Source organism: Theobroma cacao, chromosome 1, assembly GCF_053813885.1.
Source record: "Theobroma cacao isolate CCN51 chromosome 1, ASM5381388v1, whole genome shotgun sequence".
NCBI classification, from domain to species: Eukaryota; Viridiplantae; Streptophyta; class Magnoliopsida; order Malvales; family Malvaceae; genus Theobroma; species Theobroma cacao.
Genome location: NC_142639.1, coordinates 11,045,699 through 11,059,836, shown reverse-complemented (window position 1 = coordinate 11,059,836; position 14,138 = coordinate 11,045,699). Strand labels below are relative to the sequence as shown.

General features: G+C 28.8%; 1 protein-coding gene across 1 annotated transcript; it reads right to left on the bottom strand.

Moving 5' to 3' along the window:
- Nucleotides 1–1,329: 1,329 nt before the first annotated feature.
- Nucleotides 1,330–5,801, bottom strand: CCT2 (phosphorylcholine cytidylyltransferase2). Its single transcript, XM_007048984.3, has 8 exons — nucleotides 5,450–5,801; nucleotides 5,040–5,153; nucleotides 4,447–4,542; nucleotides 4,179–4,221; nucleotides 3,936–4,091; nucleotides 3,780–3,860; nucleotides 1,980–2,078; nucleotides 1,330–1,864 (listed from the first exon to the last, which is right to left on the bottom strand). The coding sequence occupies exons 1-8, from the start codon at nucleotides 5,584–5,586 to the stop codon at nucleotides 1,631–1,633; spliced, it is 960 nt and encodes a 319-aa protein (XP_007049046.1). The 5' UTR covers nucleotides 5,587–5,801; the 3' UTR covers nucleotides 1,330–1,630.
- Between the last annotated feature and the right edge of the window lie 8,337 nt (nucleotides 5,802–14,138).

Genomic DNA, 14,138 nt, shown 5'->3' with positions numbered 1-14,138 from the left:
GGATAATTTATAATTCTAAAGACTTACCTAACTTAGACTTAAGGACCAGAAATGTAGAACAGAGTTTTGAATCGATTATAAACTAACACTCTATAGATATAAATTAAATATTTGCAAATCGTAAAATTTGAACCATTAATGGTGGTTTTTATACAGATCTTGATAATAAAACTAAAAAATTATTTAAAACATTTATATCCAATAAAAAATAAATAAAATAGCTACCAACAATACTAAATAAATCATTAAGACTTTCAAAGTAAGAAAAGTAATTAACAATAAATAAATGAATAAATTATTATAACGTGGATGTGCAAATTTGTTTATAGTATTTATGAATTTGGTGTATTATTTAGTTGTAATTTGCATTTGCAATAATACAAATTTTATTTATTTTAATTATTATCTTTTGAAAAAAAATTATACGACAATAGGGTCAACCTCGAGTGTAGAATTATTCTTATTCTTAGAGACAATCCTATTAAAACATGACTAATTTTCTATCTGTACTTTACAATCTTAACTTTAAAACCGTCCATTCGGACCATGCTCACAAATCTTCTATTGAATTACTATCTTCATTAGTTTAATTTTCTTATAATTTCCTTCGAGAAATCTTTGAAAAAGTCAGTACTGCTTGAGAGTTGTTATAGGCTTCAATATTTGAGACATGTAAGCTTTGATAGTATCTTTCAATCTGTAATTTATCATCTGCTTCTTAGATTTTTCTATCAAACTTTTATGGCACAGTTAACATTCTCAAATATAGATCTAGTTATCGTTCAAACCTAGATTGGCCCAACCTTAGTAAAATTATGGGTTTATGCCCCAAAAGAAACACTGTCCTTAGCAGGAGTCGTTATCAAACCTGTATTAACCCAACCCCACACCAATGTCATCAAGCTTGCTAAACACAGAGCAGCTAGACAGTAAAATCTCATTGGACTGTTTCAAAAGTTCATACTTAAAAGTAGGAACCAAACACCACCAATTAGTGCGTACCAACCACTTGGACAAAACATAACAACTCAGACCTTCAAGTTACACACCAAATCCCAGGTCTTATAAGGTCAAATGTTAACAAAGACCACATATTTCTTAGAGCAGCAAATGCCATGGTTGATTCTTCAGCCAATATCCGGAAACTGAATTTTAAAGCATCATCTAAATACATTAAAGAACCTTCAGCCAGTACACATACAAACTACGAAAATTAGACAATAACAGAAAAGAAAGATATAATGATGCTAGCCTCTCGATAAAGTAAAACATCTCTGTATATAACTCAGTTCTAGATGTATAGAAAAACTTACATATCCTACACGTGAGTTGAAAAGTTGCACAAGCCCTTGAATCTTACCAACTTATAAGATAACAGTGAAGCTCCATGGAGAAAATTTTAGTAACAAAACCACCAACAGGACAGCATTTTCAGGTATAAATGGAGGACAAGTATTCTAGCTAACACAGAGACATGGATGATCAAATTACAAAAGAAAAAGCTTTCTACTCAAAGCCTGGCTCGATTTAGCTATAGCATCAACATATCACACATTCCACAGCTAAAATGTAGCACTTTACGGAACCCCATAACTAGTAAACCAGAACCTGCAAGCTTGGAGACACAAGTTTATTTCTTTTCTTTCTCAGCTTTCTTTTCTTTCTCATTTTTCTCATGTTTCTCATCATAATAATCTTCATCATCATAATATTCCTCCTCATCATCATCGTAATCATCATCGTCATAATAATATTCTTCATCTTCATCATCTTCATCACCCTTGCCATTTTGCATCAGATACTTGAAATTCCCTGATTGCTGCCCCCTCAACCGCTCCTGGATTCGATCTCTGATTGCAGTGCCCTGACAATCACCCAAAATTCTCAAAGTCAGGATGAAATAATCATCAATTAAATTCATGGCTATTCTACGCATGTAATTGTACTTACTACATGCAAAGATTATTAGATTTGCTCACCATTTTGTGGCAACCTTCCTCGAACATCTCAAGAAATCCAGCAACCCAGCGGTCAGCATTTTCCACCCACTCATTGCGATGCATGGCAACAGTTTGAATCTGTAAGAATTGTTAGGTAAGATGAGTGGATTACATTAAGTTTGTGATAAGGTTAGGAATAACAGAAAAAGGGGATGTAGATTAACAACAAAGTAATCCAAAAAATCGTTCCAGATCCAGGGCAAATAGTACCAAGCTACCTTCATGTGTAGGTAGTATACGTGTACATGCACACACACACACACAAATATATATATATATATATATATATATATATATAACAAACTGAAGCACAAGGAGATACAAAACCTAAAAGATGAATCCGATTGGATGGAGCCCATCTGCTTCTGATTACTCATAAAAACCCATACTACTGCAATACAATTTTGTTATAGAAATGTTTATCATATTCCAAAATTTTAATAATCCTTTCTAGGGAAAAAGATCTAGAGGATGGAGGAAGAATTTGGAGTTGGACATCAAAATCCAAATTCTTTGTTCAGATGGTATGTTTTTACTTAATTATTTTAGGTACATATAAAAGCCCATTGGCTTGAATACAAGGTAATCCTCTCCTATCCATAAACCAAAGGCATATTGGCAGATAAACTACAAGGATTTAAATTTAGACCAAATCTGATGAAGAAATGAAAGTGAAAAAATCAGATTTAAACTACAGACTCTAACCCTCTGTAATTCATTTGTCATACAACGTCGAAAGGCACTTGATCTCCTTATATTTTGGATCTTATAGCTATGTTCTAGTCACCTAAATTTAATTTTTGTAGCCAGCATGAAGTTGCAGCCATATGCAACAGAAGCACAAATATCATGTAGAATTGCCCAAAAATGAATCATGAGACAGTCCAGCTTTTAAATTTTCAACACTGCCAAGCATTGCACTAACCTACCCAAGGGGTTATTTATTTATTTATTAAATTTTGGAAGCAGGGTAAGGTTGAGGGAAAATTATGGGTAGACGAGTTGGGGAGGGACTGGGGTATGGTGACAACAAGGCGGAAGGGGATGGGTATATGACATATAGATTTTAGTAAAGGGTCACAAGGCTCTTCAAGTAAACATAAACATGCAAGGAGTCTGCACAATACAACATTAATAAAATTGCAGAAAGGAAGAAAAAAGTGTAAAGGAAGTCAAGATTAGAGTAATTAGCCATGGATAAAGTCAATCTACATACTAAATGACAAGGAGAACAAGAAACTAAGGACAATATGATCTTAATCTACAGCTCCGATTTAAGCTGAATAAAACTCATAACCCTTCAATTAATTATTGTCAATTTGAGTTGAAGGAAACTTTCCTAGATACAGCTCCGCAAAAGTTCCACTTGAATAAATTCATTCAGACTTTCATCACACAAGCATATACCACGAATCCATAACATCAATAACAAGTTGAAAACACTTGGCCAAGCCAATAATGCTACTCCTTAGGTTATTTCTCTAAGAAAAATTTATAACTTCGAGTCACCATACTAATTATGCACATGCTCCACATAAATAAGGCAAAATTTAGAGAAAATTCATGTTAATATACGCTAAAAGTATCATGACAAGAAACAATATCCAGAAACACTGAGACAAAAAGAACATTGAATACGTTCATCACCTTATGAAGCTAAAAGGTATGCACCTTATCTTCCAATAAGGTACTAGATTTCAATCATAAAGTATTCAGAGATGAAAGCATGGCAGGGAAAGGTCATTAAACTAGATAGTCATGGCAAGAGAGAGAATATACCTTTTCTCCCACTTTTTCTTGGTGTTCCTTTACTTTTTCTTGTAGTTTCTTCAGTCTCATGTTTACTCTCAATCTCTTCTCCTGATGACATTAACAGGAATATCAACAAAGAAGCTGTATTAAATCAAAACATGACATTCAAGACAGAGATCATGCCTTCACATAGCTAACTCCAAGCTCCTTCCTTGAATAACCACGGTCCAAGTTACGCATCACATACAGATTATAATCTTTAACAATTCTCATTATAATATCTGATGTAGAGATCCCTTCAGTTCGTTTTGTTTCCTTGAACTTCCCAGCAGCTTTAACCTGGGAACAAAAGCTTGCTTAATATAATACAAAGTTAAAAAACACAACAAATGTAATAAGCGCAAAGAACAGTCTCCATAAACTTACAAACTCATATACGTCTTTCCCAGCTCCGCTGGCATCGGCATAGCTGCAAAATGTTTATGGCAAAGTATGAAGATTAAATAAATAGCTGAATGCCAGATATTTATATATTCATCAGAAGTATAAGTTTTCCAGGAGCAAGAAGTAGAAAGAAATAGGGGAAGCAAAACAATATATAGTACTAGTGTTCTATTTATATATTTATCTTTCTTAACAATGCAGCATTCACCATGAATAAATGAGTCTCAAAGCAAGAAGTGTCTATCCTTACGGAAGCGAATCATGAGCCACATAGTCAATTTTGTGTTTATCAAGAAATTCTTGATTAATCACCCACGGTGCATCAGGAATAACTTCATCAACCCACCTGTAAGAAATGATCAACAAAGGCCTTGAATGAAGCTCTTGAAATATATTTAATTCACTCAAATTTATAAATTAAAAATGAAAGATCTCATATAAAGATGTGACCACCGCTTTCCTCCAAAGAAAAAAAAATTCAAGTAAATTTGTAATTAAGGTTCCACTGGTTACAGCTTTTGTTACTTGCTGTTTACTATATGCATTTTACTTCCTAAAAAGTAGCTAAAGGAAAATCACAATTTATTTAAAATGAACAAAATACATAACATCAATTCTGACATAATTATTCTGTAAAAAAGCACATATAAAATTTTAATTCTTAAATCCTCAAATTCACTATTTTCTTTTGCATCCAAACACATATTTTTGCTTTTCCCTTTTAGAAAGCAAAAGCAACAACCAAACTGTACCTCAAATGAGCATCCAGGGCAAATTTCTTTCATTTAATGATTTTCAATGCAATAACTTGAATAGGTTGAGAGTAATAGAAAGAAGTAATACTTGCAGTGGCGAAGGGATTCATAACGCTCTGCTTCGTTCATAACAGTTTTGCCCTTGAACTTGTGTGTGATTTCATCATTGCAACATCCAACCAGTAAATACGTATTGGGAAACCTAAAATTTCACAAAATTCAATCATATACATAATCAAAAAAAGTTCAAAAAACAAACAAGCAAGCAGTTTTGTGTAAGCAACATCACTAAAACTTCTTTCTAATACAAATAAACATATATCCCACACATGAAATCAAATTCACATATTTAAAAAAAAAATTAAACAGATCAAAAAAATTAACCCACACACTAGAATTTTGAAAGAAACCCATTAATGACCACGAATACCCAGAAAAGTATGCAGATCAAAACAAAGATTAAACAGAGAGGGAGGGAGGAGGAGAGGAAAAACGAACGATTTCTTGGCTTGTTCGAGGGAGCGAGCGTGGCCGAAGTGGAAGAGATCGTAGATCCCATCAGCGTAGACACGGACAGGGCGATCGGGATCGAGATTGTCGTTGGCGTTGCTAGTAGCAGAGGAGTCGTTGTTCATGTTGGAGGTTTCGGAATTTAGAGAAAATTTTTACAGTTTTATAATTTCTTCAGTCTCATTATAATTTGGAATTTGGATTACTAGTTTCCCTCGAGGCAAAGGAAGGGCCTTCAAAAGCCGTCAGGGGCGTCTATGCCTTCGAATATGCGCTTCTTCCGCCCCTATTTTTGTACGACCTTTCTTTTTTCCCCTTTTCCTTTTACCATTATGTTGTTATGTTTCTTATCTCACACGCTTCAAAAAATGCCTACCCGCCCCCTTCTTCCACAAAAAATTACTATCCTCCAGGGAGATTAATTTAAATAATCATAAAAATAAAATTATAGGTAAAAATTAATAGGAGGATATAAGGGGGAAAAAAAAGACACTAGCAAACTTTACATTGACTAAAATATACTAACTAAATTTAAATATTCAAAACAACTCAAACTCAAGTACATGGCATCAATTTAAATTTTGGATAGTTATTTTATATTAATTCCTCTCGTATATTGTATCCTATTTTGATTTTGTATATAGTTTAAAAAAAATTTAAGTTAAATTTTGATTTTTATTGATTATAATTTTTTTCGAAATTACCCTTATCTTTAAAAAATAAAAAAAAAATTTGAATGACACATTAATTTTGAACAATTAATAATGCACAACCAAGATAGAGAAAGCATAAATCTTTCTCAAGTATAGATGTGAGATTTTATTTGTTATTATGTTTCATATTAGATATAGTCAATTACTGATCCCGGTATCATGAATTAGGCGACACTAAGTCAATTGTTGAAATTACTTAAAAATCACTTCATATCAATAATAACAAATATAAAATTAAGAATTTAAAATCTTTTCATTTTTTTCATAAAATGCATTTACCTACTTCTCCCTAAGAAATACCTAGTCATTTTTTCTTTTAAAGCAACTATCTTCTCTTACAAAAGGCTTCTTCTTTTTTCTTTCCCTCAAGCATAACTTTTCTTTCATCCACCTAGATAGTGGGTGTGCCATGTTCTAATATAATTAATGAGCATAATGAAGGTGTAAACAAATTAATTCTAAAGAGATAGTGAATTAGTTCAATTTAATTTATTTATATTTTTTTATTGAAATAAGCAAAGTAATTTGAATTGAATTTCAATTAGAAACTTGTTTAAATATGGGCCAATTTTCAAACATAAATGAGAAGTGAGAACAAATTCAAACCACATCAACCATTCACCCTAGGCTACTCCATTCTCATTGCTGGTAGGTATCAGCCAAAAGTAATATTAAAAAGTCTTTAACTGTTCACCTCAACTTTGTTAACAACAAACAAGACAGCACAAGATAGGATTAGGTAACTCTTTACATTGTGTTCTCTTCTTTCCATATCTTGCATTAATTGTAGTATGATTATGTATTTGAAAGCAGTACATAAAGTATAAAATTTGCTCCCAGGCTCCCAGCCGCACAACATGCTCTTGACGTTAATTTTTTTAAGCAGAAAACCGTCTTGAAGTCAGTTTCTTTTGAAGAGAAAACCTTAGGGAGCAAATTCAGACTAGAAATTGAAACAAACTACCTTCCATTCAAGGAGTAAGGGAAGATTATGTTTTAACATTATGAGACTCTTATGTTTTGCCTAGTTTTGCAAAAAAAATTTAAGTTTAGTTTAAGTTTTTTCAATTTTCGTCTAAAATCAGTATTATTTTGATTATTTTTCGATATTACAATAATTATCAATTAGAAGGTCTTGAAAAGATTTTTTTAATAATTTTTTAAGACCTTGTTTTTGAGTTATCTTTTCTAATGGTTTTTTAAGACCTCATTTTTGAGTGATTAGAGAGATATGAATATTTTAACTTGATTGAAAATTCATTCGTGACAGTTTCACCACTTGACTTATCCTTTATATCAACCTATAGACTACATTGTTAATGTTTTTCATTTATTTACTGTTGAGTAATATTTTACATTATTGTTTTATTTTTTAATTATTAATTGATTGTATCTATTATTTATTTTATTATGATTTTTTTTTTTATTTATCTGTTTGTTTGATTCTCAAAAGAGTATTGCAGGAGTGAAAGGATGATTGCGTGTAAAGTTTTTATGCTTCTAAATTTTTTGCTCTTCCTTTTCTCCTGTTTGGATTTAATGAGTTTTTAAAAAGTATTATAATGTTGTTCAATACTTTTTAGTAGTTAATTTATCTCAACTTTATCATTTTTTCCGCTACTTTATAGCTTAGGTTGGTTTTTATAAATTTTTTCAACATAATGTTTATTTTTAATTACGTAAATTGTTTACAAATACAATAAGGGTCATATGATTATTAGAATGTAAATATATTTAAGTAAATATTATTTTACCTATATTATACGAATGTATCGCACAAGCATACTCTAGTTTGTTTTAAAAAGAATTCTCACATCCACATCCTTTTTTAAGAATATTCCTAAATATTAAACACATGACTATTTATCCAAGTTGACTAAATCTGCTTGAATCTCTCTGCTAAAGCAAAATTCATTGATTGGTGCTAAAGCAAAATCCAATTTCTATTATAAATTAAGACTCAATAAATGATAATAAAATCATCACTAAAAATTTCAATTAAAACTTATTCAAGATGCAGTTAGTTTCTCACATGACTAGCCTTCAATTAAATTTTACGTTTTAATGTCTAAATATATACATAAATTTTTTAAGATATAATACTTTATTCGTCGCCATTACCATTTGGCAATGATTGCAATAAGAAGAGGATATCATTTGAAGGGGCAAAAGATACACTATAATCATAACATGTCATGTCTTTTGCACATCCAATTTAAAATTTTTGTAGTCTTAAATATAATTCCTAATTTTAAAAAAGAAAGAGCCTCATACTTAAAAATAATAATAAAAAAAGTCAATAAAATGATAATTGAAGCTAAAAAGGTCAATAAATTCGCTTAGTTAAATTCCCTAAACATTGCCTTTCCCAATATGCAAGATCACAAAGAAACTATATTTAAGAAATGCATCATTTTTCACTGACAATATCATATAATTATATGCTTTGTAAGTTTGTATAGTTCAAGTGGAACCGCACAACACTCACATGAAATATCATCTTCGTACTCTCCCTCGGAAATTAAATCTTCATGTTGTCAATGCTGTTCGCCTCACTTCCTACAAAATGATTTGAGGCCATTGAAAAATGCATGTAGGATTGCAATGTGACTTTCCTTGTTAAGGAACCGTACGGTCGAATCTCACTCCTTGGAGTGGTGTTGAACACTTGATTTAAATAAATGGCACCTTCTTAATCAACCCAAGAAATGAGACAAATACCGAGAGCATATTGAGAAAGCTTATCTCCCTATTCATAGCCCTTTCCCTGGGACTGAACTCTTACCTTCCTTCAGAGAAAAACAATATAAATAATGTATAGCTAACGAGAATAAAGCAACAGGATGCAACCTCGCTCGATAAAAATGTAAAATGTCCTTGTCCTTTGTTGACATGTCATGGGTTTTACTAATGTAATAGTATGTTTGGTGTGGGGAAATGGTTATTCCATTCCCTCTATTTTTTTATTACATTTTTTATTTGATTCACTAAAAAGTCATTTCATGAAATAATCATTTCGAGAGAAGTTAGAATAACTATTATCGACCCTCCATTGATAATAGCTATTTCGTGACTCACAAAATAGGCTAAAAAATTTGTAGATAAAATGTTCCTTAATTATTTTGTCAAATTACAATGCTATACATAACAAAACCTAACATTAACATATAAAGCCTTCATTTTACTCTTTTTCTTTCCATCTCTTCCTCATCTGCCTTTCTTCTTCTCTTCCTAAATTTCCTCCACAATTGGAGGACGGTGGAGGGTGATGGTGACCGATCAACACCTTCATGTCGAGATCTAGTCGTGGAAAGCACCATTCTGACATTACATAGCCAAATTCAATCATGGGAAACATCAATCTGGTGCTCTATGGCTAGATTTAGCCACGGGAAGCACTAATCGATCTAACACTTCACGACCAAATCTGATTGTGAAAAGTGTCGAATCTGTTGCTCTTAGCTAGATTTGATTACAAGGAAGCATCAAATTTGGTACTCAGTTACGCCACTCACATCTCTAGTAACCAATAGCAATAGAGGTAAAAAAATAAAATTAAAATAAAATAAAAATTAAGTTTTAATTATAAATTACAAAAAATGATATTTCTAATTAAAAATTTAAAAGATATTTTTAATTATAAATTATAAATTTTTAATATTTTAAAATGAAGATAAGGAAATAAAATAAAGAATCATTAAAATTTTCATTATAAATTATTAATATTTTCAATATTTAAAAAAATTAAAATAGAGAAAAAATAAAATAAATAATCATATTAAAGGTTTAATTACAATTTTTTAATATTTTTAATAAATTATCAAAAAATTAAATATTTTATAAATCATAAATTTTAATAAAGGTATTTTAGTCTTTAAAAATATATCATTTTTGTAATTCCAAAACTATTTTTACTAATCAAATATTGAAATAATTTCAGCATGACAATTATATTTCATGAATCAAACTACATATTCATTATTTTTTTTCTTATTCTATTTTCATTCCCCATTTATTCTATTGGGCAAAGTATCCAAATAGTTTTGTACTCATGTATTTTCGTCAATTTAGTCCTTATACTCAAAATCTGATCAATTTAGTCCTTCGATTTTGAGAGTTAGAACAATTTAGTTCCTCCCCTTAACGTTTTCTAATTTTGTCATTAGATGTTATGACGTCAGCATTAACGTGGCAATGCCATGTGGCAACGACATGATAACATAGTAGTGCCATGTGGCATTGATATTATTATGTGGCAATGCTGACGTGATATTGATATGATGACGTGGCAATACTAATGTGATAGATTAAAAATAAAATTTTCAAAACAAAAATCTATATCATATCATAGGGGTTAAATTGAACAAAAATATATAGTGTAATAATTGAATTGAACTAAAATTGAAGTATTTAAAGACTAAATTAAAAAAATTAAAAAATATAAATCTTTGAGTAAATGATACTTATACTTATTAATAAGTCAAATGTTTAAATGTAAAAGATTTATGATGTTAAAGAAATATATATATATATATTTCTTACTTGATTATTTGATTCTATAATAGATACATTAATTTATCTTCTTTGCAAAAATTAAATTTAAATTCTCCTTCTATAAAAAATATTCTAAGATTTAATAAAGTTATTTTTATAAATATCATTATTAAAATCTTTATCACTTAATTTTCTTTTTTTATTAAACTGGATTTTTATTTTAATGAGATTATTTAATAATCCATTTATAAAAAGAAACAAAAAGATTTAATTGTCTTTTTTAACATAGGTATGAAAACCAAAATAAGCCCATTAAATGTTTTAATGACAAAATAATTCACCAAGAAATCATCTCATTTAATGTTGTGATTTTGATTACTTGACAAAATATTTCTTTCCTTCTAAGTATTTTGTTTACCTTATAATTAAATTTAAGTTGTTAGTGCCAAAAGCCAAGAGCTTGATTCTAGCTATGATTTCAGTTTGACAATTTAAAAAAAAAATGACAAAAATTTAATTGAGATTGGAGGCCAAAGAGATATTTTTTTCAATCATCAAATTTAATTAAAAAAATATGATTTCAGTTTGTCATTATACCACAAAATTTATTAAACCCACAAATTAACCTTATAAATATTTTTTTCAATCATCAAACCGTACAAAACAAAAAAATATTTATTATTTTTGTCTAAATTAACATTATCATTGTAACATTTTTATATATGTTTGGATCCAAAGTCATAAAGATGAGCTTAGTTTGCATTCCAAAAGCAGGCAATAGTTCAGAATAATCAAATAACTTTGTGATCCACAATGAGTAAACTCCACCAATTAAATTTATAATTATTTTTTGATTAAAAATATGTAATTGTTAATAAGAGACGATTGATGATGCACGGCGATCTTCATCAACAACCGGAATAAGTGACTATTACACAAGGGTGTGGCCTTTAATTAAAATGTTTCCCTAACATTGACTTTAACTTCTTTGGTGTTTTAATGAAAGATTGAGAAAATACCAATAACCGTCTGCACATTCACTTTTGGTATTTTCTCAATCTTTCATTGAAACACCAATTACTCCATCATTTCAAACTTCATGATTTTAGTGAAATGCAATTTTTATAAGGGGAATTCAAATATAATTTTGAAAAGAATATAAATTAATGTACCTATTACGAAATCAAATAATCAAATAAGAAAATATTTTTATATATTTTTTAAATTTTATTATAAGCTGAACAAAATATTTAGAAGGAAAGAAATATTTTGTCAAGTACTTAAAATCACAACGTTAAATGAGATTATTTTTGGGCAAATTATTTTGTCATTAAAGTATTTAATGGGCTCATTTTGGTTTTCATACGTATATTAAAAAAGGAATTTAAATTTTTTGTTTCTTTTTATAAATGGATTATGGAATAATCTCATTAAAAATAATATCAAGTTTAATAATAAAAAGAAAATTTAAATGATAATGATTTTAATCATAATATTTATAAAAATAACTCTATAAAATATTGAAATTTTTTTTATAGAAGGGGAATTCAAACTTAATTTTGTAAAGAAAATAAATTAATGTACCTATTATGGAATCAATTAATCAAGTAATAAAATATTTATATCTATTTCTTAACACCATAAATCTTTTACACTTAAACATTTTTCTTATTAATAAGTATGTGTATTATTTACTCAAATATTTGTATTTTCAATTTTTTTATTTAATCCTTAAACACTTTAATTTTGTTCAATTTAGTTACTATACTATACATTTTTGTACAATTCATCTCTATGACTTGGCACAAATTTTTTTTGGTAAATTTTTTTTTCAATTTACCACATTAGCATTACCACTAGCACTGACACATCATCATGTCAATGCTACATGGCATTGCCACATTAGAAAATATGCCACGTCAATGCTGACTTAATCTTTACAAAGAAGATAAGTTAATATACTTATTATGGAATCAAATAATCAAAAAAATATTTATATATTTTTTTAATACTATAAATCTTTTACACTTAAACATTTAGCTTATTAATAAGTGTATATATATTATCTACTAAAAGATTTATATTTTTTAAATATTTTTTTCAATTTAGTCCTTAAACATCTCAATTTTTTTAAATTTAGTCACTGTATCATACATTTTTATTCGATTTAATCCCTATAACGTGGCACAAATTTTTTTTGATAAAATTTTTTTCTCAATATACTACATAGTACTAACACGTCATTATGTTAATGCCACACGGTACTACCACATCAGTAAATATGTCACATCAATGCTAATGTCATGACCTTTAACAATAAAATTAGACAACGTTAGGTGACTAAATTGTTTTAATTTTCAAAATCAATGGATTAAATTAATCAGATTTTGAGTATAAGGATTAAATTGACAAAAATGCATGAATATAAAAATTATTTGAGTACTTTGGCCTATTTCATTTTGTGATTCAAACATGTCATGAGAGTTGAAGTCAATAGCATGGTACAATTTTGAAAAGCATTCCATTTGCATGAACTTTTTTAGTCACAACAAAGTTTTAAAACATTAATACCAAATCATGATGCCCAAAACAACCATTAAGTAGATAAATACAAAGGAATTATTAGTTAAACAGAAATTCCAAAAAAAAAAAACTTGTCAAATATGGAACCATATTATAGCTCACCAAGGTCGGGTCTTGAAGAGTAAGCTTAGGCACATTAAAAGACAAAGAATTTAGTTTGAAAATAATAAAATTTAGTTCAAATTAACAAAAATGCAACATTTATGTAAGAAAAGGAGGTTTGGAGTTGGGTTGAGCTGCACTAAACTTGAACTTGAAAAACACTGTCCAAGCCCAGCTTGAAAAGAGTAGGTTTGCAAGTTTGGATATGCATTGCCCGATCCATTGACAATCCGTTATTAGAGATTTTAATTAAAAGTTTCTCTTATCTATAGGTTACTTTTTTTTTTCTTCACAGAATTTAGAGTTTAAATGTAACACTTTTTTTTTTGGAAGTAAACACTAGTAATTATAGGTACTATTACTAGTTGATTTGTTAGTTTATTTGGTTTGTTTTTTGCTTGTTGTAGTTTATATAATATTTTTAAGTCATCTAGGTTGAAAATTATTTAATTAAATTTCATTTTTTAATGGAAATTTTAATTTCTATTTATACAAGTATATCACAAAAAAAAAATATCAGAACTTTCATTTAAACTCTTACCCAACGTTGATTTGTTAGTTTAATTATTTGAATTTTCTTTTGGTTTATTCTACTCCATATAATACTCTCATCATCTATGTTGAAAATTATTTAATTGCCATTGTAATTTCTATTTATACAAACATATATCACAAAAAATTAGAATTTTCATCTAAACTCTTACTTATATGTTGATTCATTAGTTTATTTATTTAGTTTGTCTTTTAATACTTTGTACAATAGTTTATCTATGTTGAAAATAATT

Coding starts and splice junctions, on each gene's coding strand:
- CCT2 (XM_007048984.3), bottom strand. CDS start 5,586: ATGAACAACGACTCCTCTGCTACTAGCAACGCCAACGACAATCTCGAT. Junction 4,543..5,039: donor GAATCCCTTCGCCACTGCAA/GTATTACTTCTT, acceptor CATTTCTTACAG/GTGGGTTGATGAAGTTATTC. Junction 4,222..4,446: donor GTGGCTCATGATTCGCTTCC/GTAAGGATAGAC, acceptor AACATTTTGCAG/CTATGCCGATGCCAGCGGAG.